Source organism: Rattus rattus, chromosome X, assembly GCF_011064425.1.
Source record: "Rattus rattus isolate New Zealand chromosome X, Rrattus_CSIRO_v1, whole genome shotgun sequence".
NCBI classification, from domain to species: domain Eukaryota; kingdom Metazoa; phylum Chordata; class Mammalia; order Rodentia; family Muridae; genus Rattus; species Rattus rattus.
The window spans coordinates 117674074-117701952 of record NC_046172.1 but is presented as its reverse complement, the minus strand read 5'-3'; the positions used below and the strand labels follow the sequence as shown (position 1 = coordinate 117701952).

Sequence of the window (27879 nt, the reverse complement as noted above, 5' to 3'; positions counted from 1 at the left end):
CTACGACTAGCCTGTACTCCCAGGCCTAGTTTATATTTTTTATTTTGAGGCAAGGTCTCACTGAATTGCTCAGGCTGCCTTTGAAGTCACTCTGGAAGCCCAGACAGGTTCTGAACTTGTGATCCTCTTCCACAACTGGCTTGGGCCACAAGGCCCTTGTTTTCAAGTTTTATTTATTTATAGATTTTTTGTGTTATATGTACACTTTTATACTTTTTATGTGTCACTTAAAAACAAACTTAGCAAATACTCATCAACTAACAGCAAAGTGGCAGGGGAGTAGGGAATGGGAGTCACATAGCTATCATTGATCTGCAGCAATTTTCAATAGAGCTGCCAGCTGTACTTAGTACTGGGCTTAGTACTACTTTCTGCTGTCAGTTCTTAATAGCTGTAGGTTCTAACGTTGCTCTTTTAATTTTACCTTGAGTTGCTTTTCTGTGAAATTTATTCTACATTTGCTGATGAGTCATTTTTTAAGTCTGGTTTCTGCCATAATTGTTTGGGAATACAAGCATCTTTATTTACTGCATCTTTTTTTTTTTTAAAGATTTATTTATTTATTTTATATACAGCATTCTGCCTGCATATGTGACTGCAGGCCAGAAGAGGGCACCAGATCTCATTACAGATGGTTGTGAGCCACCATGTGGTTGCTGGGAATTGAACTCATGACCTCTGGAAGAGCAGTCAGTGCTCTTAACCACTGAGCCATCTCTCCAGCCCTATTTAGTGCATCTTTATTTAGTGAGATCTTTGGCCCCCTTAGTTTGAGCCAGAGCTTCTCTTTTTTAAAAGATTTATTTATTTACTATATATAAGTACACTGTCACTGTCTTCAGACACACCAGAAGAGGGCATCAGATCCTATTACAGATGGTTGTGAGCCACCATGTGGTTGCTGGGAGTTGAACTCAGGACCTCTGGAAGAGCAATCAGTGCTCTTAACCACTGAGCCATCTCTTTAGCCCAAGCCAGAGCTTCTTAAACCAGTGTAGACCTCTTCCCAATTTTGTGGATTGTGTGCTATAATGAGAATTTACTCCATATGATAAACACTTAAGCCATAAACATCCTTATATTAAGCCCTTTTGTACTGGGAGATTCCTGCCAACCTGTTAAAAGGTAACATGTTAAGAGTAGCTAAGGGATGGGATCCATTTTCTTCACTGGCTAGGCCATGGGTAAATTGTTCATACTCCAGTAAATGACTCCCATGCAAGCAAGTGATTCTAATTAAACTCAGTAGCGTTTTTAAGATTCTAAGAATCTATTTGTATCTAGCTGGGTCTTTCTGAGTTCTTAACACTGATCTTCTGTGTGTGTGTGTGTGTGTGTGTGTGTGTGTGTGTGTGTGTGTGTGTGTGTAATAGTTTTATTAATCATTTAATGACTTAATATATGTGTACAATACATTTTGATCACTTTCACCCTCCACTGTTTTCCTTAACTCCTCCCAGATCTGCCTTTCACAACCACCCTCAACTTAATCGACTCCTTTATTTTTGATAGCCCATTTGAGCAGCCAGATCTTCCATTTCCACTAGATCATGATCAACCAGACATGGGTCACACTCCTAAGAAACAAAAGTGACCCTCTTTTCCTCCAGAGCTCTTCATCTAAGGACAAAGGGTTAATATCAATCTTACATCCCACTCTTGATTTTTTTTATATTTGCATTAAAGCCATATTCTAATTTAAAACCCTTTTAATTTGGGGGTGGAGGGATGACTTAACACTTGAGAGTGCTAGCTGTTCTTGCAGAGGATACAGGTTCGTTTCCTAGCACCCATGATTGCTTACAGCATCTGTAACTGCAGCCCCAGGGAGATCCCATAACTTCATCTAACCTCCATGGGTACCAGGCATGCATGTGAGACTGAGACAAACCTACAAGTAAGATACCCATACACATGAAATAAATGAATTTTTAAATTGTAAATAATCATTGAATTTCTAGAGAGACTGAGACCATTCTGTCCAGGAAAGTCCTACCTCCTTTAAAATACTTCAAAACTCTTCTTAAAAATGCTCATAGTTCTTTAGCACTCACTCTGTGCTTGTGTATTATGTAGTTATGAGAAGGCAGAATTTATGTGCTTTACCTGGAAACCTTAGCTTCATCAATGCATTTCACATTTTCCATATTACTATAGGTGACAATTTTCCAAGCCTTCTACCATTGTGTAAAACAGGCCCTCCTTTCTAAATCTTCCAAGAATTTAGTTTCTTGTAAGTTCCTTTGGAGAGTGTCTTTGAAGAAAGTAGGGGTGAAGTTAGGGCCTTTTGTGGCCCCATGCTTTGGCACTCAGAATGGATGACTCACAAATTGGGCTCAGCTGGGTCTGTCAACTGGATCCCAAATACCAGATCTTCATGTGGCTTGGGATCTTAATATGACTGTATTGAGAGAGGATCTAAGGACAGGTTGACAAGAGAGATAATGTTATAGGAGAAACTGGGTGGTTGGAAACTAAGTGGATTTTTCAATTCGACCTTAAAATTCACAAAGAATTGTTTCTTCTGTGTTTTGTTACTAGAAAGTCAGCAAAGCCAGTCCAGATTCAAAGGAAAAGGAAAATATTGTTGGGATGATTATATTTAGAGTAATACACGGCATATTATTATTAGATGATGTGGGAGATTTTCTGAATTTTTTCAATCAGTAGTTTCTGGTCAATAAGTGCTTTAGAGACAGTGATTTAAGTTGTTAGTCTCTTAAGGAATACTATCTACCAAAGATCATCAGGGGCTTAGCTGTGATTACATGAAAACTTGGTTCCTTTATCTTTATGTAACTGGAAAGATATACCTGAGAAGAACTGTTAGAAATGTTAGTAAAAAAGAATTGGTAAAATTTCGTAAAATGGATGTATAAGTGTAGGTTTTCATTTCCATAGCAAAACACTTGAATCTGGGTAACTTTATAAGGCTTGTGATTCTAAATGGCTCGTGGCCATGGCACTGACATTTTCTTGGCTTTGGTGACGAGGCTCACATCATCTTGGCAGGAGCATGGCAAAGAGAAATCATACCACCAGATAAGGAGCTAAAGAGACTGGGACATGACCTCGCTTTGTCCCCTGTGTGTGTACATAGTCACCCGTGAGCACACATACACATGCACACAGAGCTCAGAAGCCAATGTTCAGTATATTCTTTATACTTTTCACCTTAGTTTTTGAGACAAGGTCTAAACCTGGAGCTTACCCATTTGCTGAGGCCAGTGTGGCTTCAGAGATTGACCTGATTAAGGCAATGAGGAAATGAAGAGGCAGACATGTGTATAGAAAAACTGTGACCAGAGAGGTCATGTGCACTCTGATGTAGTAGTACCAACAGTGTAGCAGCCCAGAGCCATAGTACCTTTAATAAGTACAGCACAGGAGGAGAAATTAGCTAGTCTCAGGAGGAGGTCTTTATAGGACGTCTCTGTAGGGGAGCAGTCTCAGGTTACAATTAGAAGAAGGAAGTTACAGTTGCTAGTTTATGCTGTTGAGTCATTCATAAAAACTCACTATCAACATTCCAACCCAGAACAAATAAAACTTTTGCCATCCGCCTGAGCCTCACCTAGCATGACACCTTTGTCCTTCCTGTGAAGCCCCAGTATTTTCAACCTTCTACTCTCAGAGTATAGCCTCCATTTTATGTGCAAGGTCTAGGGGAAGGGTGTGTCCTACCTCTTGGACTTACTTACTTGAAATTCAGTTCTTTTTACTTAGATTGAAGAGGATATGATATGTTGGTGGCATGCCTATTTTGGTGAAATATATCTGTTGACCAGGCGCTAAGGGGTTTGGAGATCTGTTTGTTTGGTGGAGTATGGTATCGGTGAAGCCGAGCTGTGAAGAAAAGAGAAAAGGATACAGTAGATTGGCACCCTTCATATTTCCACATCTTCCTGAGCAAATAGTTGTTATATCCCATTAGAGCAATTTCTAGAGACTGTGAATGGATCTTGTATTATTTAAATTACTTGTGCACGGCTCACTGAAGAAAATAGAACTTGCTACCACTTTCTTGGTTTTCCTGATTGGTTTGTTTCTTTATGACTGTCAGAGCGGGGAAGAGAGGGGAGAGCACCTAAGTAGCACAGAGTCCAGACAAGGATGTTGGATCACTCAGAGCTCAGTTACAGGCATTTTCTTGACATGTAGCTGAGTGCTGGGATCTGAACTATAGAACTCATGATTTTGTAGCAAACAATCTTAATTACTGAGCCATCTCTTTATCCCCACAGTTAATTTTCTTATTTTCTTTCACCACTCATTTTATTTGTTTGTTTGTTTTGTTTATTTATTTATTCATCATTCACTTTCTATCCTGATTGTGGTCTCCCCTCCCAGTCTCCACTCCCATAGTCTCTCTGCCATGCCCCTTCCCTTCTCCTCTGAGAAAACAGAGGCCCTCTCCCTGGAGATTCCCTCACCCCCAGCACATCAAGTCTCTGCAAGGCTAGGCACTTCTCCACTGAGGTCAGACAAGGCAGCAAGTTAGGGGAACAGATTCCACAGACAGGCAACAGCTTTAGGGAAGCCCCGCTTCAATTGTTCAGGACCCACATGAGACCAAGTTGCACATCTGCTATGCACATGAGGAGTAGGTCCAGCCTGTATGTTCTTTGGTTGGTGGTTCAATCTCTGAGAGGCTTCAAGGGTCCAGGTTAGTTGACTCTGTTGATCTTCCTTATGGAGGGCCTATCCCCTTCTAGACCCCTTACATAAGAGTCCCCAAGTGCCATTCACTGTTTGGCTGTGGGTTTCTGCATCTGTCTGAGTCAGCTGCTGGGTAGAGCCTCTCAGAGTATAGCCATACTAGACTTCCATCTAAAAACATAATAGAATATCATTAGTGATGTCACAGATTGGTGCTTATGCATGGGATTGGTCTCAAGTTGGGACTGTCATTGGCTGGGCATTCCCTCTGTCTCTGCTTTATCCTCCATCCTTGAATTTCTTATAGACAAGATAAATTTGGGGTCAAAAGTTTTGTGGGTGGGCCAGTGTCTCTCTTGTGCCATTAGGGTTCCTACCTGGCTACAGGAGGTGGCCTCTTCAGGTTTCATATCCCTACTGCTGTGAGTCTCAGCTAAGGTCACCCCTATTCATTCTTGGGAGTCTCCCCTATTTCGAGTCTCTGATACATCCTCAAGATGTCCCCACCCCCAACCCCATCAACTGCAGATTTCCATTCATTCTCATGGTTATCTCTCCTGTCTTTCCCCACACCTGATCCTGAAATCCCCCATTTCACTCCCCCAGCCACTCTCCCACCTAACCTATTTCCGTCCCTCCATCTGCCTCTTATAACTATTTTATTCCCCCTTCTGAGTGAGATCCAAGCATCCTCACTTGGGCCTTCTATTGTTTAACTTCCTAGGGCCTCTGGGTTGTATCATGGCTATTCGGTACTTTTTGGCTAATATCCACACCAATGAGTGCGTGCCATGCATGTCTCTTTGCATCTGGGTTACCTCACTCAAGATGATATTCTCAAGTCCCATACTGATGTTGCTATAGAACTCATGATTTTGGAGCAAACAATCTTTTTTTAATTTTTTTTGAGCAAACAATCTTAACCTCTGAGCCATCTCTTTAGCCCCCAAATTTATTTTTTATGTTTGTATATATATACACTTACCTGATCTGATCCTAATTTTTTAAAGAAATTACTTTTATAATTAGGAGCTGTGTTACATGATAGGATTCACATAACTTCTAAATATCAGTTGCCCTCCTTGAGTATTAATTAGTGGTGCTTTGTGACCATTTTATGATGCACCTTAAAGTGATAGAAGACTCACTAGAGTCTTTCAAGAACTAAATTTTTGTCTTCTGACTTATTTCCATGGAGATGTAACTTCTGCTATTTTGCACGGATCTCTGGATCACTGATGACGGATGAAATACAAAACATAGTAGAATAAAATTCACAGAAAATTCAGATTAAGGTCGTGTTATGATGAAGGCTTCTACTGAAATAAGAACTTCAGTGGATTTCTCTCTGCCTTCTCAAGTTGTCCTGCCCAGGTGAACTTCTGCCTTTGAGTCTGTAGGTGGCAATATCAAACCAGAAATGCTCACTTCTACCTGTTGGCCATCAGAACATATTCAGCCTTCAAATTGAATGATTACATACAGACGCCTTGTGTAAAATGTGTAAAAGTCTTGCCTGAATTTGAATATGTAATCAGACACCAGCTTTGCTGTGCCCCCATATTTACATATATTTGAATGGCTGCTTCTGTCTTCTGTGATCCACTGGGTGAGGTCTTCTGGGATTTCCCCTTCCTCTCCCCTGCTGACTTGTTAAGGTACCTTTCTGGCTCTTCTTGGGAATAACTGCTCCCTTACAGAAATACCCACTTCTTCCCCGTGCTTTTGTATAGCACCTGTCCACCCTTTCCACAAGGGAGAGGGTTGAAAAGAGAGAGAAGAGGAGAGAGTGTGCACCCACAGATCTGAACCTCATTTCCATCGCCATTGTAGTGACTATCACAGATACCCTGCATACTTTTTCCCTTCTTAATTGTCCTCATCCTTTGTTTACCATGGTTGCTCATAATGATGACTTTGAGAAAACCCCCAAAGAACTAGCCATTTGCTCTGTGGACAAGGAACACAGGTAATAATTCTAAGCTTTAATCATGTTTTGTTTGTGTCTTTGAGGAGTCATGGAATGCAATGAGACTATCTAGTCCTGTTAAAAAGTGGTAGGGAAAAAACAACAGACGAATCATGTGTTGTGATAATGGCTGTGCCTTGAAGGCAGGAGAATCGGGAACTGAAGCTAGCATATACTATATACTCTAGGTTTAGAAGGCTATCAAAGACTGTTTACAAATAAACAGAAGCAAATAGTCTAACATTGGGCACTAGAAAAAAGGAAACTAGGGATTATCGAACCCAGACTAAGCTGCACCCCTGTGTCTTTTCTATTAGCTAGACCTCAAGAGTTTTCCTTTCCTCGCACCAGAACACCACAATTCCAAAGAGAGGCTGTTGGGGAATAAGTTGGGGAGGAGGAATTACTGACCCTCTACTAGGTTAGGGCTGTATTTATTCAAGTCTGAACAAAGATTCCACAGGAACAGTTTTTGACATATCAATTTAGTGTGTGTGTTGTGGGGTGGTGGTGTGTGGTGTGTATTACAATAACACAAGTGCACAACTTTCAGAAATTAGTTTTTCCTTCCAGTTTGGGTCTGAGGAATTAAATTCAGATCAGTTGAGAGACTCCCACTCCTAGCATTTTGACCAACTCAGCCACTTCAATGGCCCCAGGAGCATTGTTTTATAGATTAATTAAGCACTCAAGTGTTATTATATCATAGCATGGTTTCCTCCATTCTTTCAGCCCAACCCAAAATATAGCAGAGCTTCATCCACCATGTTTTCTATAAAATAATGCATACTGAATTTGAAATGGCATTTATAAATTCATTGAATCACTTCAAAGGCAAGCCTTGAGCCTGGTATGGTAATACAAACTTGTAATCCCCTCTGAGGCGATAAGATTGGAAATTCAAAGCCATCCTTTGCTATACAGCAAAGGTCAGCCTAAGCTACACAGGAACTTTTTCAAATAGCTAAAAAGGGGGGTGAAGGCTGGAGCGATGGCTCAGCAGTTAAGAACAATTACTGCTCTTGCAGAGGACCTGAGTTCAATTCTTAGCACTCACATATTAGCCCACAACCATGTGAATATCCAGGGAATTCAACACCTTCTTCTGGCCTCTGGTACCCAAACAATACATGCAGGTACCACAGCTATATACATAAAATAAGATTTTCTTTAAAGCTATTTAAAAGTAAAAACCATTTCAAGCCAGATTGGTTTTTGCTATAATGATTATATATCTGTATATTTTTATTTACATATAATATTGCTTTCCATATTATACTTATTTGGCTAAATATGTCTTTTGGAATCCATTTATCACGCCAGACAATATCACTATAGGACAATTGGGTTCATTTCACTAGTAACAGTTTCTTTTCTTCCCAATAATCTGTTATAATCCAAGACAGGTGTCTCATGTTGTTTTGAAAAACAGTTAAATAGCTTTATAATATTTACCAAGCCTAGGAATTAGACTACTTCTTGGAAAGCAATAGCGCAGTGTCCATGAACCAGTGCTATTAATTGCTGCAACTCTCACAGCAATTAGAGCAGAATATGGAAGAGAGACAGTCATTTAGTCATAGAAAGAGAACACAAAGCATATTTACTAAACCGAAAGGAAATTAGGAAAGCTATTTTCATCAGATTACATGTCTGCTCAAATGCACTTTCTTAATTATATTTTATAAGTGATGACTTTTAATGCCTCTTTAATCTCTTGGTTGGAAATTAAACATCAGATGATTATCCATTAAGCTGCAAATCATGGGAACTATGAGATTTTAAAGATAGTAGTCAAGCCAGGCATGTGTCTTGAAAAGGTAATAATAATACATCTGTTGGATAAAGTTGACAAAAAAAATCCCTCTCTGTAGAGAGGCAGGGTGGTGATGTGAACAGGTCCCAGGGTTGACTTCAGACCTACATATTCCATCCACCATAGCCACTTACCACCCATTTGCCCTCCTGGGCCTCAGGTGTCTCATCTGTAAAATGGGGAAACACTCATATCAAAATGCTTAGCATAAAATGGTAACCTTACAAATCCCATTAGCTAAATCTGAACAGTTTAATTAGAAAGTAGGTTTTATCTGTTCTTTAAAGGATTTATTTTACTTTTTATCATATGTATATTATGTTTCAGTGTGGAGTTATGTGCACATGTGGGTGAAGGTGACCATAGGATCCAGAAGAGGGTGTCAGATCCCCTGGAACTGGAGTTAGAGGCAGTTGTGGGCGGGTTCCTTGCAAGAGCATCAGTATATATGCTTTGACCACCAAGTCTTTCTCCAGCTCCTGTTTTCTCCAAAAAACTTTCCTCTGTTTTATGCATGGGTTACTTGAGGCTCAGGCTGTGACCAGCACTTCCCCTCAGCCACTTCTAGAATGTGGCTGTGAAAAGGGCCATAACAGATAACAGCAATGATTTGATGAGACTGTTCAGTTGTGATGTAGCATCCCCTAAGGCATTGGCCATCATTCCTTCCCCCTTGGTATGCATATGGTACTACATAGTTAGGGCCGCTGTTCTGGTTGCTGAAACTGCATCCTTGACTGAGCCTAGAAACCTGAGGAGAAAGTATTCGTATATAATACTAACTTGCAAGTTAATCCATTTCCAACCCCAATTTGTACTCTATTACTGATAGAATTTCTTTGAACACATTTCACAAGCTTTGGTAACACCACAGTTGAGGGCCACTATGTAAAGTAGTTCAATTTAAAAAAATGGCCACTCTTTAGTAGAAAATTCTTGCTTGGGGTGACTAGGAATGTTGGTGAGTCCAGCAGGAGTCTGAAAGTTAAGACAACATTGTAGACACTTGGAAGTTCTTTATAAGAAAAGCTATGGCACTATAGTACTATTGCAGGGTGGTGAACAGGGAAAGACAGTAATCTGGCAGAGACCCTACTGAAGTCTGCTAGATGGGATCTGTTGTAGGTTTGGACCTGTATGGTTGAAATTGGGTGGACAGGAACAAAAACAGTCAAGGAAATCTGGAACTGGCTGAACATGTACAGATGACCAAGGGAGTTAAGCAGTCCAGGGAGAAAGCAAAAGTTTCCAATTTAGTCCTCAGGAAGTAGATTCCTCTCTCTAATTGTGTCTTTTTTCCATTTCCTTCCTCCCATCACCTCTCCATCTTTCTTGTACATTTTCCTTTTTCTTCCTCCCTCCTTTCTTTCCTTCCTTCCTTCCTTTCCTTCCTTCGTTCCTTCTCATCCTTTTTCTTTCTTATTTCATCAGTTTATACAGCACTTTTTCCCAATGTGCCCTAGAAGTCATTATGTCACTCAGGCTGACCACAAATTCCTGGAGTTTCTCCTATATCTGGCAGACTAGGACAACAATTGCTACCATACCTGGCTCTCTCTATTTTTCAAAGTGTATATCGAATCACCTTGCAGTCCCAGCTCTCATAGATGAAGACAATCTGGAATTGTACAGAAAGAGGAAGCAGCATGTGATATTTATACATTTACAGGGCCAGGATCATGAAATGTACTTGTATCTCCACTAAGATGCTGCCTTATGGGAGTGTTCAGATAACCTGGAGAACTGTTCTCAGGTCTTAGGAAAAGTGACCCTTTGGTTAAGTCATACCAACACCCTGCTGTCAGAATATGGCTTTTGGTTCTAGTAGAGCAAAGTAGAATGAGATGGAGAATTTACTGAGTTGTTAATCTTAGCATCAGGCCAGCAAATAAGTAGAATGTTTGAACTGACCAAGAGAGCATGCTATTTTAACCTGAGAGTGAGGTGATCTAATTAAACCTTCACCCTGTCACCTGGGTCCAGAATCCTTAAAGGTGGAGAACTTTTGTTCACAAGGACAGAGACTTTCCCCCAGTAAGTTCTGAATGTGTTAATAGCACCAGGGATGCTAAACATGGCCCATCATCATCTCCCCTGTGCTGGACACAGAACTGATAGCATCAGAAAGGTAAACAATGGCTGATTTCACTGTGCAAAGCAAACTAGCACAGTAAATTGATACTTGACATCAGATATTTAGGAGTATTCAAAAGCATATTCATGGTTTTCTCTAGTGATGAATTAGAATCCATTCATGGAAAATCAAGGTGCATCCAGCCCCGGTATCCTCATTTTAACAACAAGTCTCAGCAAACCATTCATGCGACTGGAAAAGTATGTTACTCTCTTGCAAGAACTGGAACGGCATATGGAGGTAAGGAAAGGCAAGCTTGAGCAAGGTCCGCTACCGACTGGTGTCCTCAGCACTGCACAAAGCAGATGGTCTGCCTCCAAACTAACGTTTTTACGAATCCAGAAAACATTGTGGTTTCAAATTCCACTTGATCTGCTCTTCCCTCTTCCTGGATGGGATTCCAGCATTCCTCTTTATGCAACAAATAAGATAGGCAGTTTTTTTTTCCTGTTACACAGTTATTATCCACCCCCCTCACTTCCTCCTCCAGGCCTTGGCCCTGTTGTTTCCCTCAAGGCTATGGTCATTTATTGATTTAAGTCAGTGGTTCCCAAACTGTGGGTTGCAACCCTTTTGACAGATGAATGACCCTTTCACTGGGGTCACATGTCACATATCCTGCATATCAGATATTTACATTAAAATTCATAACAGTAGCAAAGTTACAGTTATGAAGTAACAATGAAATAATTTTATGGTTGCGGTAACCACAACATGAGGGGCTTTATTAAAGGGTTACATCATTAGGAAGGCTATAGTAGATTATAGTTCGTGGTAATCAGACGTACAAATCTCTATTGTTTTGCCAACCAATATCAGAAAACAGAAGACCAAACCCAAAAAAGTAGAAGAAAATACAAAAAAAAAAGTTCATTGCAGATGGGAACACTTGGGACATTTGATTTTCTGACTCTGCACTCCTTAAAGATTATAAATGGATCTAATACACTATCCACTGTCCATCAGTATGTTCACATCAAAGCACACTCATGTTTTTGTTTAGAAACTTGATATTTACTTGTGATATTGTAGTGCAGCTATAATCTTCTCTAAATATTAGGAATTTCAGTGAGGTCTGATAACCAAGCCTGAGTACCCAAATCCTGTGATTTTTAAAACGCAGCTCTTTCATGATCTGGTGCAGGGTGTGGAGGCGTGGGTGGCAACAACTGTGTTTACCATAGTTGCTCTTCCTGTGTCTGGGGAAAGGTTTTGAGGTTTTAAAGGGGTTGATTATCTTTAAAGAAAAAGGTTACATGCTACTGTGCTTGTCAGCGTTTGTAAGTCTTGAGAGCTTGGTCTCTGTGTGAAAAAACAGTCGGAGGCAGTGGGGAGCTGGTGAGGAAAGGTTTGAAATTTCAGTTGGGGCTCTAGAGGTCATTGGCTTCTGGATACCTTTACATATGCTAAACCAGTTCACCAGATGGTTTGAGGTTTGCCCCTCCTCCCTTATCACAAACATTCAGAAGCTAGTGGCCTCTGCTTGTCACTTCTCAGTGCCACAGCACACTGCTGCAGTAGAACAACTCCAGGAACATACAGTTAAGCTCCTCCTGCCTGCCTCACCTGTTTCTAGCCCAGCCTCTGTTTGGTCACATTGGCTTTGAATCTTCCTTCAGATCGCGACCATCAAATGCTACATCCCCCTGTCCGGGAGTGTACCACTGGGCCAGGCCCATCCAGATTTCTAATCACTTGTAAAAATAAGTTTTACCATGAAAGAATACACACTAACTTCCATGGACAATCCTGCCTGTGGCTTGAGTCAGATCTCTAGTCTGTTCTACCATGGTTTCTACCTGAGACTGGATGAGCAGAATTGGCCTTCTCCCTTCCTCAGCTGAATCCATGGGGTCAGTGCACATATACCCTTGGTGAGATATGCCTACCATGTCCATATACCTCAACATTAGGAACACTACAGGCTCACTGATGTCCCTCTGAGTAATTATTTAGTAATGGTATTTACTATTAAACATTACATATTTATTCTATTTTTATTAAATGAAATAAAATTTAATTTAATTATATTTCATCATATTCCTCCTCTTCCCCAAGTCCACCAAGTCTTCCTCCCTACCCACCCAGCTTCAAGTTCTTTCTCAAAAACCAAACCCAAACCCTACAAAACCTAGACAACAAAATACAACACCCAAAAATAAAACAAAAGAAATGAAAAGAAAAGAAAAACAGACCACACTGTAACCATATCAAAGTATACAAAAATCTGTGGAATCCATTAGTTGCTGGTCAGAGAAATGGGAAGTCTTATCTCAATAATGAGATCTATTATGTTGATACTAAATATATAGTATGTTATAAACTGTCATAAAAGTCAACTGTGCTTGGCTGGATTCTACAATGTGAGTGTATATATGTGTATGTATGCATTAAAACATATATTATACACCATAACTATCGACCAACCAAGAAAAAATAGCAGGGAACTTTAACACTATGAGCAAAACAATCAGTTGTATAATAATACGTTAAAGAATTCAAAAACAGACCAGAATTTAGGATAACAGTGCTTCCAGTAATTATGTGATTAAGAAATCTTCTGGGACTGGAGAGAGAGCTCAGCAGTTAAGAGTGAATACTACTTTTGCAAAGGATCCCAATCCCCAAGACAGCCTGCTCACCACTGCCTGTAGCTGTGGTCAGCTCCAATGGGATTCAAAGCCTCTGGTCTCCTCAAATATCTACACTCAGGTACACATACACTCTTTCTCATACCTACATATACGTTTATGTACGTGAGTACACTGTTGCTCCCTTGAGACACACCAGAAGAAAGCGTTGGATATCATCCCATTACTGATGGTTGTGAACCTCCATGTGGTTGCTGGGAATTGAACTCAGGATCTCTGAAAGAGCAGTCAGTGCTCTTAACCACTGAGCTATCTCTCCAGCCCCTCCTTGAATTTTAATACAGGTGTGGATTGATGTAATCAACCAAAATCAAGATGTAAGAAAATCCCAAAACACACACACACACACACACACACACACACACACACACATGCACCACTGTTGTATTATCCTTTTGTGGCCACACTTTCAACTTGCTCCATCCATGGCAGTATCCAGTCTCCTCTAATACTGTTTTATTATTTATCTGTTTTAAATTATTTTTATTTTTATTGGGATTTTTATTTACATTTCAAATGTTATCCCCCTTCCCTGTTTCCACTCCACAACCCCCATCCCATCTCCCCTCCCCTTTGCCTCTATGAGGGTACTCCCCTACCCACCCACCCACTCCTGCCTCATCACTCTAGCATCCCCTTACACTTTTTTGAGATTATAGTATACTTACATCATTTCCTCCCTCTCAACCCTTCCACGTACCCCTTCTAGCTCTCTTCTTCTAATGGCCTCTGCTCTCACTGATTGTTGTATATACATATGCTCATACTATTTGTAATATATATATATTTCTTTGACAGGACACTCATCCAGATCATCAGGATATTCTGAAAGCAATCATAGCATTCAAAAGCCTCATGGTAAGTGACATTCTCAGATTGTCCTTCTCCATTTTGCATACCTTGTTGCTGAAAGAGTGTATATTCCATTTCTTTCCTTAAGCAAAGATCTTCCAGCGCTAATCTCTGAGCATAGTGGCCTCATGATTGGTTGCATTTGGTTTTGTTCTCCGCAAAGCATGCTTACGTATGAAAGGTTGCCAGGCTGAGGATATAAAGCAATCACAGTTGAAAGCCTTGGCCACATTAAGCATTGATGTGTAGGTGGGGATTTCCTTTTTTTTTAATTTTTTTGCTTTTACCCCCATTGCTCACCTATGTCTGTATAACTTGTCATTTACTGATTGGCATCAATACTGAATTTCACTATTTGTGCCAAAAGATGTGAACTTGTTTTTTTTCTGCAGATGAGAAAGAAATCCTTCCTAAAAGGAAAAACACAGTGTACTAAAATGAAGTTGCTTAATATAGACTGCTACCAGAGATAGCTGTAATCTTGCATCTTGAGCATCAAGGTTAAGCTATCTCCTTGAACCTACTGACGTAAAACCTTTTGATGCCATTTCAGAAGGAAAAAAAACCCTTTATTTTGAGTAATGGGTTAAGTTTCGATATATTTGACATTTTTAAAGCATTCTGTGGGGTTTGGACCAATGTTCATCTTTTGATCCTTGCTGGAAGGTGACCTACCATTCACCACTGTTTCATGTTTATTGCTTCTGGAAGACAGGTAGCTGATGTGTCGGTTGTTAAAGAGAAAGCTGAAGAGCAGGAAAGGTATTATGAGAAATTTGCTCCCATTGTTAGGAAAAAATAGTAAAACTGCTAGCTTTTTTTTTTTTATTTATATTATCTTGCGTATTTCTTATATACATTTCGAGTGTTATTCCCTTTCCGGTTTCCGGGCAAATATCCCCTCCCCCTCCCCTTCCTTATGGGTGTTCACCTCCCACCCTCCCCATTGCCGCCCTCCCCCGACAGTCTAGTTCACTGGGGGTTCAGTCTTAGGACCCAGGGCTTCCCTTCCACTGGTGCTCTTACTAGGATATTCATTGCTACCTATGAGGTCAGAGTCCAGGGTCAGTCCATGTATAGTCTTTTAGATAGTGGCTTAGTCCCTGGAAGCTCTGGTTGCTTGGCATTGTTGTTCATATGGGGTCTCGAGCCCCTTCAAGCTTTCCAGTTCTTTCTTTGATTCCTGTTCTCAGTTCAGTGGTTTGCTGCTGGCATTTGCCTCTGTATTTGCTGTATTCTGGCTGTGTCTCTCAGGATCAATCTACATCCGGCCCAGTTTCATAGAATATCTCATTCAAACCCATGGCATGACATTTGTTATAACTGGTATTTCTTGAATTCATTCTATATAAGTGACCAGAGAAGGCTTTTGGGAAAAAAAAACCCAGGCAAGCAAACAGTACAACAAATTCAAGTATCTGCCAGGTATGTTAGGGTATGCCTGCAATACCACCACTTGGGAGACGGAGACAGAAGTTTCACTTCAAAGTCAGAGCCTCAGTTAGAGAGAGTTTGAGGCCAGCCTGGGCTACACAAGACCCTATCTGAACAATAACAACAAACAAAAATACCAACCCTGAACAAAAAGCAAACATATCTCTTTTTTGTCATGTCAAAACTTGTTTTGATGGTGGTAATATATTTACTGCAAATACATGTGCTTTAAAAATCTGTAGTGTATTTATTTCTTAAAGGCTTAGTTGAATTATGCAACAGACTTTTATAAAAAAAAAAAAAAGAAAAAGAAAAACCTTACTTCCCAAAGGAATTACACTGCATTCATTCGGACACAGTAATGTAATGAAATGACTCATTTGCTTAGATTGGTATTCACTATGGAATAAGTGTTGCCAAATTACTCCAAGATAGCTTTATCTTCCGAAACAGGTTTTCTGTCTCTCCATATTTTGCATACTCCATATACTATTGGCAAACTGTTTCTTGATTTGAATTTCCAACTTAATCATCATGAAACCCACTTGTATCTATTGTCCCTAAACCTTTTAGGTAGGAATAAAAGTAACCTGAATATTTTACAATAATGTCCTGTTGCTCCCTAAGCAAAATTGGGACACTGCATTCGTGTTTCATGGAAAATTCAGTTTGATTCACTGTGGCATCAAATAAATAAATAAATAAATAAATAAATAAATAAATAAATAAATAAAATTTTTGCCATTTTCTGATCTCAAAACTCTGGGAGTGATTTTGTTTTTCTTATCAAGTTGCTACTTTTTTTTGGAGAGTTGAGCATATATCATATAAATGAAGTTGCTTTGTAATTACAGCCATATTTACCTATGGTAATGAAGGGCCAATTGCTTTTCTGGCTCTAGTTGATAGGATTCTGCTGCTTGTTTCTCCAGACTCCTCATGGGGACGGTGAAATGAAGCCCTTTTTACCACTTGATCTTGATGTTTTGGCAAAATGGAAATGCTCTCCTCTTCCATGGTTTCTGCTACATAGATAGCATATGGAGAAGACAACTGCCTCATCTGCCATCTCTGGGAAGGGGGGCAATTGGTCCTGTGGAAACTTGATATCTCACTCTCACAGAAGGGGGAATGCTAGAGGGTTGAAGTGGAAGTGGTATGTAGATGGGGGAGCACCCTCTTAGAAAAAATATGACTTTGAAAGGCTAAAGGCTAGGTAGTATATTGGTTTGTGCGGCAGGAGCACAGGTGAGCATAGGAAGAAGAGCAAAGGATAAAGTGAGAAACAAGGACTCAAAAGCCGTGGCTTGTTTTGAACTTGCTTTGGGTCTGAGAACTTTTCCGACCTCATCTTGCACAAATCCCCATTGTGTCATGCTCTGTTTGGCATCTGCAGGGGCAGTGCCAAGATCTGAGAAAGAGAAAGCAGCTGGAATTGCAGATCCTTTCGGAACCTATTCAGGCATGGGAAGGAGACGATATTAAGACTTTGGGAAATGTGATCTTTATGTCACAAGTAGTGATGCAGCATGGAGCCTGTGAGGTAAGTCCTCAGCATTGCTTTTTCCAGCTTTCCTATTTCCCTTCCATTATTAGTTCTTAGGTCAAGATCAACCAGGGTAGTGGCAGAGGGAAGGAATGGGAAAAGACTAACTTTGAGACACATTTCGATGGTAATGGCAACAGAAAAGGGGAGCGTTTGGGATACAGAAGATAGCAGATATACTTTATATTTGTTAACTTTCAAAAGACCCTAAGTATCTATGCAGAGGTGTCCTGTCAGCAACTGTTAATGTGCTATGGAAATGTAGGTGAGAGGTCAGTGTGAGAAAGATTTAAATGTCTCTGACAGATGTACCTTTCTACGAAGTACATATCCAAAGAGAAGCATGGCGGTTGAAGACAGATTATTTCTTTTAGGAAGAGGCCAGGGTAGGGGACAAAGGTTGATCATGTCACCTGGTCTGATTTATTGGGTGTTAGAGTGTCTCCCTTTTCCATAACACCTTCCTATACCCTCTGACATGCTTGTGGCAGAGATTCATTACTACAGGTTAATAAGCAATCTCATTGAAAATGCAGACACCCTGGGGAAGGTTAAAGCCGTGAGGGTAACTATTAGTCATTCACATCATTGGGATAAAATCCTTGGTTGAAAGGAGGAGGAACCATTGTGGGCCTGGGTGCAAGACACAAATAGGAAAATAGAAAAGAATTGGGGGTTATAGCATCATTGAAATTCCTGGAGGGACACTTGAAAGTGGCCAGCATGCAGAATGCTATGGACGGTTCAGAGGTCAAGGAATGTGAGGACCGAAAAGAATCCGTTGGATTTTGCTAGAAGGCAGTTATTGATGACTTTGAGAAAACAGTGAGAGAGTGCAGTTAGGGGAGGGATCAATGGAGAGAAAATGAAGGCAGGGAGTAATTTGGCAATAAAATGTCAAGAAATGAGATATTCTAAGTGAGGAACCACATGGGGTGAGCTAGGTCCTTAAGAAAGGGATAAGCATATGTTAAAGGCAGAAGAGGAGGACCTAGGAAAACAGGAGAGGCTGCTGAAGAAGGGCAATGTTTGTGGATGGAAAACTAGGCAAGAGAAAGGTCTGAGAGAATAATGGTTGCTCCAACAGTTAGCTCTGAAGCTTTCCTCAAGTGGAGAGGAGAATGAGGACACAGCCATGAGGATAATTGTGTGGAATGGAATTTTCATGTCTACCAATTATGACTCTGTTAAGGGGATCAGAGCAGCTCTCAAGTGTTAAGTTTACTTTAGTGCAATCAAAAAATGTAGTTGACAAATAATGCATTATATCTTAAGAGGTAGAAGACAGGATTTCCTTTCATTTAAAAGCAGTTTATAAACCTATGTATGTGTGCGTGTGTGTGTGTGTGTGTGTGTGTGTGTGTATCTATGTATCTATGTATCTATGTATCTATGTATCTATCTATCTATCTATCTATGTATCTATCTATCTATCTATCTATCTATCTATCTATCTATCTATCTATCTATCTATCTATCTATCTATCCATTTTGTGTGCACATTTGTGTGCCAAAGCACTCATTTGACGGTCAGTAGACAACTGGTAGGAGAAGAAACCTGGTAGGAGTTGGTTCTCTTCTCTACCACATGGTCCTGGGCATCAAACTCAGCTCTTCAGGTCATCTATCAGATTCTCTTAGCAGACAAGTCTTTACCCAGCACGCCATCTTGCTGGCCCTCTAAAGAATTTTGTATGTATTCATCATGAAGAAATGATGAAAGTTTAAGATAATAGATATGTTAATAACTTGGATTTGGTCATTATACAATGTGTACAAAAATGGAAATGCAATATTATTTCTTATAAATGCATACAAATATCTTATGTACCAATACAAATACTCATGGAGTTGGGTTGGGGGTGAATAGTCAGTAGAATGTAGTATGCATGAGGCCATGGGTTAGATTTCCATTATCATTCACGAGACCAAATAATCCAGACCATTTTTTAAATGTAAAATTTGTCATGCATGCTGTATAGAAACTATCTCTTTTGATGTGTATGTGTGTAGGATTTGTCCATATATGTTCATTTGCATAGAGACAATAAATGTCTTCCTCTGTTACACTCCAATTTTGTTTCTCATTGAATCTGTAGCTTACTGATTTTGTCTAGACTGGCTAGCCAGCGAGCTCCTTAGGTCTAATTGCCTACGACCCTGCACCATTCAGCATTTTGATAATAGATGTTTGATGCTATTCTCAGCTATGCTAGCAATCCTAACCTAGGTCCTTATGCTTGAACAACATTAGACATAATTCAATAACTGTGACTATTAACAGATCATAAATTTCTTAGCTGTTGAAAGTTGTTTCACTGTGCTACTATTCAATGCAAGGTTATATTTTAGTTTCGTGACCCTTGAGAGACTTACTTTGTGTCCAGGACTAGCATGTCATACTGGTGTATAATCTGTATGGGTTCTTATACGAATGCACCCAGGGACTAATATATACACCTATTTGGTGCTCTTGAGTTGGATGTCCTTTTACAACTCATTGCTGATACTCAGGTTGATGATTATGTCAACTCTGGTTTTCAAAGGAGGGATTTCAGATGGTCTTAATAAAAGCAGTCTAATTTCTGTTCCCCTTTCATGATTTTTATTTTACTTCAGGAAAAAGAGGAACGATATTTTCTGCTCTTTTCAAGTGTCTTGATCATGTTGTCTGCAAGTCCGCGGATGAGTGGCTTTATGTATCAGGTGAGTAGATCTATATCCAATAAATTATCAAAGGCCAGATGAGAACAGGATTCTGCTCAGATGTGATATATGCACCATGCCATTAAAAGCTCAGGCCTCCAAAAGCAGAATGTTTTGACCCTTCATCATAGGGAAACAGCTTGTAAGAACAGATGGTCTTGAGATCAAAAACCTTTGTATTAGTATAATCCTGCCCTGACTATCTGCTGTTCTACTTATGAGCTAGGTCCCCAGTTATATAAATAGAAAGCTAAGTCTACAATTGGATAATTTACCAGGAAGAGTTTCAGACTCATATTACAACTGAGAAATACAAAGCTGGCATTTGATCCTGTGACTGTAATATTGCCGCCATGTTACATGATTTGGGTTTGTAACATGGCAGTCCTTAAATGTTTTAGGGAATGACACCTCCTTTAGTCTGTTCCCAGAATGTAGTGCATTATGCTACGAATCTCTGTTATTAGTGATCAGAGCCACTACTCCCTTTCATAAAATGTGAACCTTTGCTTTTTAATCCATATGAAAATAAGTTAAAAAGTCAACTGTTTTGTAAATCATGAGCTTAGGATTTAAGGTGTATTAGCCACAGACACATTTCTCCCTTGCTTTCTTATCTGATTAAAATGTAGACTAGGGGAGCCTTATATATTGACATATTGAAATATGTCTTGCCATTTGATTCCTGAATGGATCAAAAGTCAGAGAGAAATGTGTACAGTCATAGAATTAATAGGAGGAGTTTTTTTTTTTTCTGCTAGGGAAAGGTACCAATAGCAGGGATGGTCGTGACCAGATTGGATGAAATTGAAGGAAATGACTGTACATTCGAAATCACCGGTGGGTAATTTTTTTCCTTTTCATGTAGCTACTTCAAATGCTTTTTGGAGTAAAGTGGAGTTTAAACAAATAAGTGCTATTATTTTCCCCTATGTAGTTCATCAGCAGGTTTGGATGGGGTATGGCAAAGCCCATTCCATTGCCCAGAATAACTAGAGAAAACCCATAAAAACGCAAAGCCTCCTGGTCATTTAATAGCCCCAGCTTTTGCCATTACTTTCCATCTTCTCTTGCTTAAGAGCTCCTTGTAAGAGCAGAGAATAACAAGACACGGACTTTCTCCTTCTCTTTCATATGTTCCATGGTATCCAAGAAGCCAAAGGGACACAGCCTTCTAGCCAATCTTATGGCCAACCTATAAACCAGTAAGGCTTGCTTGTGTTCTAAGAATCCAAGCAACTTTCTATACAAATTGAGCAAAATGCCCAGCCTTCATAATTCTTCTTGATATTGTCCCTTTTGCCAGGCCTCTGGGATTGACCTGCAGTGGCTGTACATCTAGATGGATATCAGAGACGGGGCTAATATGCCCAGCCTTATCAAAACCTGTACTTACCAATAAGGAGCCTAAGATTTGGCACTTGCGTAAAGATTTTTCAATTGGTTTCAATTACATGTTTTTTTTTTCTTTTTTCATCTTGGACAACGGGCAAAACAGCATAGTATTCTTAGAATAAACTGGGCTGGACAGCAAGTCAGTACATGTGAGGCTTCAGATTGCTGATGTGTTTATTATTTAGTTTTTTTAGTATGTCTAAAATTCTGCAAAGTACGTTTGTGAGACGGATCCTTGCCTTTTGTTCCTAAATGCTCACAATTTTTGGTGATATAGGTAGCACGGTAGAGAGAATTGTGGTCCACTGCAACAATAACCAGGACTTCCAGGAGTGGATGGAGCAGCTGAACAGACTGACCAAAGGGCCAGCCTCCTGCAGTTCATTGTCTAAGACCTCATCATCATGTAGTACTCATTCTGTAAGTAGTCTATTGGGATTGTTGGGACTATTTGAGTATTAGGATTATCGAAGGTTTCTTGTTTTTTCCTGTCAGACTTTGCCTACTAAAGATTTCTAAAAATCAGCAGCAAGCATGCCGTTTGACTTTGGGTGGTCTCTCTGTGTAGATTCTGAAGTACAGTTAAACTTCACTGATTCTCATTGCTCATCATTGTGAGGGCCACTGAAATTAACAAAACATTTCACTTCAGTGTGTGTGCTTTTGGTCCGCCATCCTAAAGCACTCCAGCTAACTACTAGCCAAGTGTTTCCTACCAAAGGCCCTTACTAAAATGTTTCAATTGTAAATAAGACTTATCTGTTTTATAACTGATATTCTCACAGTAATCATGTGCTATGTCAAAGCAGGGAACTCACTTCCCTGAGTGCTTGGATGACTCCATGTAATCTCAGTCATTGTCTCACATCTATTCAGTAACTTACATAGAAGGAAAGCTTTTAAGTATTGCCATCCTCTGAGTTCTCGGAAAGCAAGAACTTGTGGAATTGGAATTAGTGAGATATCACTGTACTTGCTGGGGGAAATGGATACTTTCCTCTTTTGTCTGTTAACACTCAAACCTGCAATGCCAACCTTCCTATTTTGGGTGCTTTGTGTGTGTTGTGGTGGCAGAACACAGGCTTTGGGTTCAAGTCTTTGTCTTTGCCAATTACTACCCAGTTACTTTACTTCGCTGAGTCTGTCGTAGTTTAGTCAGATGAAATAATCCATTTATGATTCTAAGTGAGTGCCAAACACATCGCTGAACCTTGAATGGTTTCCATTGTTCCACTTTCCTCCCTTACAGGGGATACATTTTCTACCTTAAATGAAATTGCAGAAAAGAGAGGACAGGATCATTTTGTGCTGTTCCTTAGAGACCCTATAACCTTATGACAGTTTCTACTGTCAGTTTTCCAACTGGACACTTTCACTATTCTGTGTTCCCCGTTTCATGTCTGTCTTCGCTGATCCAATGAAGTTATTGTCACTTTCTCACTGTGTGGTACCAGGTCGGGTTCAGATGGCAGATTGCCAGCATCTCATGAGACATTTTCCCAGTCTTTTAGCTCTACCGGACAGCCCCGAGGACCCTTGGAGCCTCCTCAAATTATAAAACCGTGGAGTTTAAGTTGCCTACGACCTGCACCTCCACTTAGACCATCAGCAGCACTAGGTTATAAAGAGGTAATTTTGCTACGTATGGTGTAAAATGCTTCTGACGAGCTAATTTTGGAGCTTACTGCAAATAGTTCAGTGAGAATCTGCTAGAATTTACGATACAATATATGTCTTGAATTGCTAGATTCAGTGATTGTTTTTTAATTTTGCATTTCCCTGTTCTCCATATACATGCACACATTGATGGAAGTGAACAGTTCAAGTACACTGCCTGTTTCTTTAGTTTTTTTTCCTTTAACTGTCTCTGTTGTCTCTCTACGAAGAGAGAATGATTCTTTAGAACTAACTGTGTACACACTTCTCAAACAAGAAACACCTCATTGGAAGTTGCATTTCTAATCAAACATCCAGTTCTGCATTTTGAAGCATGTTGATCAATGAAGCCCAATCACTAAAACATCATGAGATCAAGGCATGTGTCTTAACCGTGAAAGAAGTGTTTGCTGGAGTGGGAAGGATAGAAGAGGATAGTGAGAGAAGTGGGTTTTTAGAGATGCTTCTCAGTAGCAACTTCCTGCACGGGCATTTGGGATCTGCCTTAGTGCTGCAAAGACGTGCCATGGCCAGCGTGGCTGATCTCTGCTCTATAAGTGTAATCAAGGGACATCAGTCACCGGCTCCCTTAGCAACACAGTGGTTATTACCTTTTCCATCCAGTGAGGTTTCCCCCTTTTACTTATTTCTACTTATTTCATATTTCAGAAAAGATGCTCATTTATTAATAACTACTCTTTAGGTCTTGTTGTATGAAGAGTAAGTTGCTGACAGTTATGAAATGAACCTTGGGATCGGGATGTAAAGACAGTGTGTAATTCTCTGGTGTGCTTTGACATGGGAGACTGCTCAGTTTTGAGTGTATTTTCATTTGAGCAGCCATGCTTTTGCTCCAGTTAATTGTTGCCTCTGTCTCTCAGTGCAAAATAGAACAATATATAGACACTGGGTGATTTTTTTTTAACCCATTCAACTGGCGTGATAAGAGACATGATTCTTGAGCATACTTTTTTTTTTTTTAATGTAACTCTATTTAGAATTTGGGCAGGAAGTAGTCCTGCAGTTTTGCTTTGGAATTGGCCTGCAACCATTTACTTTTCTTTTTATTAAATCAATGTGCCACTTCATGGTACCTTATTCTCATTTTTAATAAGGGACATTTTGCAACTGTCAATTACTAAATTCATACCAAGGCAAACCCTGAAGGGCAAAGTTGACTTTAATCCTACACATAACTAATCTATTAAAACTAAGGCATGATCACTTTGTTTCTGCTGGGGAAAGAGAATTATTAATATGTTCTTGCTATGTTCTGTCCATTTTGGTGATTTTTCAGCATTTTTAATTCTGTGGAGAACTGGATTCTTTGGACTTTTGCATGAGGGTATCGCATCTGAGACTAATGTGGGAAATGTGGCGGTGTTCTTTCTGTGTAATTGATGATAATACTAACATTTCAAATGTTGTTTTAGAACTATTGATAAATGGATGTGGTCATTATAACCATCGACCTCTCACGCTCATCTTCTCTTTCTTTACATATTCATTTTAGAGGATGTCTTATATCTTAAAGGTAAGGGTAGAACAGTGACATCGGAATGTCATTGTGCTGTAACCTTTGGTGAATGAAGCTTTCCTTTATGCTTGTCTTGTCCCTTGCTATAATTGGTGGCTAAAATGTGAAGATGCAATTCTGACATGTAAGTACTTTCCTCAAAAGCAGGCTTGTGTTTGGTCCTTGTAAAATGTCACTTTATATATCATGCCTTTAAAATGCTCATTCTTACTATGTTTTTAATGCTAGCTTTTCCTCTTATTTTTTCACGTGTGGTTTTAATGTTTGCCTCCTTTTAAGTTTAAGTGGAGTCATTGTGGCTAAGCAAAGGCAATTAAATTCTTTGTTCCCTATATTTTAAAGTACTAGTTATTTCTCTTGTATCAGATAGATAGATAGATAGATAGATAGATAGATAGATAGATAGATAGATAGATAGATAGATTGATTCTGGACAACATAGAATATCAAACCAGTTTATTGAGATTCTAAATGTGACTCTAATTTGTTTACTTGCATATTAACATTGAACAGGGTTTTTAAATATGGTGAAAACAAATTCATCAATTTTCATCTCTATTGTGCACTAAATTTCTAGATATATCTCCCAAATTTATTTATCAGGAAACTCTTCATGAAATCCTCCTCTCTGAGAAAATAACTGTCTCTCTACCTGAATTTCCCCTTGCACTGATAGGAATTATAATTTCCTCTGTAGGGCTAATGCTCAGTAAAATGTACTCAAGCAGTTTTAAACTCTTAGAACTTCTAATAGTAGTTGCCTCACTTACTTAATTCCCTTCAAACTATCCACTGTGACTAGAAAGCAAGTTAGGAATGCAGGCGTTCCTCTTCTGAGGTTGAAGTCCCATTACTTCTGCTGCAGATGGTACCCTAAAGGCACTGACCCTCCTGCACAATCTGCATCCTTCTCCATTCTTATTCTTATTCCTGTGGCAACTGAAAGTGGAATGTCACTGCCTGTGCTTTGTTGAACCTCTTTGAGTTTACTAGAGCCATTTATAGTCTGTGTGATCTAAAAGTCTGATCCTTTTCTAACGGATGCTATCGCGATGAGAGATGTGTTCCGATTCATTGTATTTGCTTTATTTTCATTTGTACTTGGGAGAGAATATTAATTCATGGAGAAATTATTACCCTTACAGGAATCTACTAAGAGCCCCAAAACGATGAAGAAGTTTCTTCACAAAAGAAAGACGGAGAGAAAGACATCCGAGGAAGAATACGTGATTAGGAAAAGTATGTGTTCTGTACTTTTGCAAAGTTATTTATGGGTGAACGAACATGAGAAGTTTTAAAAAGCAGATAATTAGAGCAGTTTGTTCTTGGCATCATCTGTTGGAAAAAATACACAGAAAATTTGGTCACTTCTGAGACTTCTGAATAAGCTGCCTCCTGCTGCACTTCCTGCTGCCTCTGACAGACACCAATCTGTACCGTTTTCATGCGGCAGAACATTTCACCCCACCTGGTTTAGGTCCCCCAATGGTGCCCATTTGCTATGGACATATTTTTCCCTCTAGATTTCTGATGCCTGGAATATTTTTCTGAACAAATAAACCAAATGGACCTGAGGACAGAAATCCTTCTGGAAGTCTAATGCTCAGGGGTATTCTCAGTTGCCCATGGAGTCAGCCTGCTGACATCAGGAAACAGTGCTCTATTTAGGAGCTGACTACAAAGTCAGCCAGTCAAGAGATATGCCTGTATTTGACTCTAAAATTGGGAACAAGAGAACTTTGGGACATCTATGGAGACATTAGTGATGTAGCAGCACTGCATGTATCAGTTGCAAATATAGTTTAGTTCAATCTTCCCTGTGGGTAGAGACATAGCTCAATTCATAGAGTGTTTGCCTAGCAAGCACAAAGCCCAAAGTTTGATCCCTAGCACCATGGAAACCAGGCATGGTGGCATGGGCCTCTAATCTGTGCTTGGGAGGTGGAGATAGGAGGATCAGAAGTTCAACTTCATCATACATGTTAGATGAATTCCTGGGCTACATGGGATTCTGTCATTATAATATAATTTAATATATTAAAATTATATCTTTGCTGAACTTCAAATCCTGAAGCCCCAACCCCACCCTCACCTAAACTTCTTAGTGGAACATTGTCATCTGAGTATTTAAAGACTGAGTTGGGGATATGAGGAGGGAGAATCAGTGTTATGCTGGCTGGTTGAGAAGATGGGTGTGGTCAACAGAAAGAGGGTCTTAAAAAAGGCAAGTCTTGAAATTTAACTGATAGAACGACTTTGGTGTGCTGAATGAGAGTTGGAGACAACACCAAGCCCATTGCCATAACTTTAGCCTTCAAGAAATGATTAATAAAACCCTTACTACTTTAGATTTCTGAACTTCAGAAGCAGCACCCCTTCCCCCGAGTACTGACCCCAGAACTCTCGGGGTTACTCTTGATGTCATTCTTTTGCCTCCTGGGGCTTGAACAAATTTTTGCCTGCCTTTCAGAAACATTGAGAACCCTTGGCAGTGATGGGCACATCATCACTTTGAGTGTCCAGGGTCATATATGTAGCAGAAGTTATTACTGATTAAATTTGACAGGTACTGCTGCCCTGGAAGAGGATGCTCAGATTCTTAAGGTGATTGAAGCTTATTGCACCAGCGCCAGTTTTCAACAAGGTAATGGCTCAATTAGAATTTGCCACACTGCTTTTGCTAATGAATGGGGTTTGCTCATTGGTACTCACTGTCTCTTAGAGGGAAAAAACCTTCAATACAGGTTGGGTTTGCAGGGTGTGGAAAGCATGTGACTCAATGCGGAACAGAGGTGCAGGACTGAATCTTTCAGATAAGGTGCTTTAGCTACTGGGTGGTTTGTTTGTGAACTGTTGCTTTTCACCAGAGAGAAAGAGAGATGCAAGAGGGAAAATGTCGAAGGTGATAGAAATGAGAAAAAAATTTAAAGTCACTCTTTTGATCTACACAGATACCTCCACCAGCACTAGTTAGGAATTAAAGAGCCCAGAGAGTTCCTGTGTCTGCGAACTGATGCTAATCTCGTCTTATAGGCAGAATAGAAAAGGAAGTCAGAATACTATCTCTCATCAGCTATGTGTTGAAGTGAGTGATGCTTCATCAGACTTAGGCTTCAAAGTTGCTCTGAAAATCTGGAAATGTAGCTGCACAGCCGAGACTCTTCACAATGTAGAAAATGTTTCAAGGAGCTCTTAGGTGAGGGCATTTGCTTAAACAGCCTTCACATCATACCCTTGAAAGATAGATGATGCCTTCTGGAAAGTCCTTGTGCTTGTCCTAGTCCAGGCCACATAGATTATATATTTTGTTTTCTTTCATCACAGACTCTATGTCATTACTGACATAGCCCCATTTAGAAAGTTTCTCACATCTGCATAGGAAATGAGTGTCCCCTAATGCTGTATTTTTCACAGCTGCTGACCAGCTGCTTACTTGATGTGAGAGGGATTTCTCTCACAGGGTGTTACAAAAGGAAAGCATGTGATGTAGAAATCAATACATTTCACTGTGAGCAGTGACACTG

General features: G+C 39.8%; 1 protein-coding gene across 1 annotated transcript in view; it reads left to right on the top strand.

Moving 5' to 3' along the window:
* Arhgef6 (Rac/Cdc42 guanine nucleotide exchange factor 6) overlaps positions 1-27879 on the top strand; it is a 117800-nt gene that overhangs the window by 84096 nt on the left and 5825 nt on the right. Inside the window, 11 exon segments of the mRNA XM_032890111.1 lie at positions 10211-10220; positions 10690-10818; positions 14028-14087; positions 16912-17058; positions 19681-19767; positions 20529-20607; positions 21440-21582; positions 22666-22791; positions 24332-24352; positions 25501-25594; positions 26922-26999. Coding sequence (XP_032746002.1) covers positions 10211-10220; positions 10690-10818; positions 14028-14087; positions 16912-17058; positions 19681-19767; positions 20529-20607; positions 21440-21582; positions 22666-22791; positions 24332-24352; positions 25501-25594; positions 26922-26999 — 974 coding nt within the window.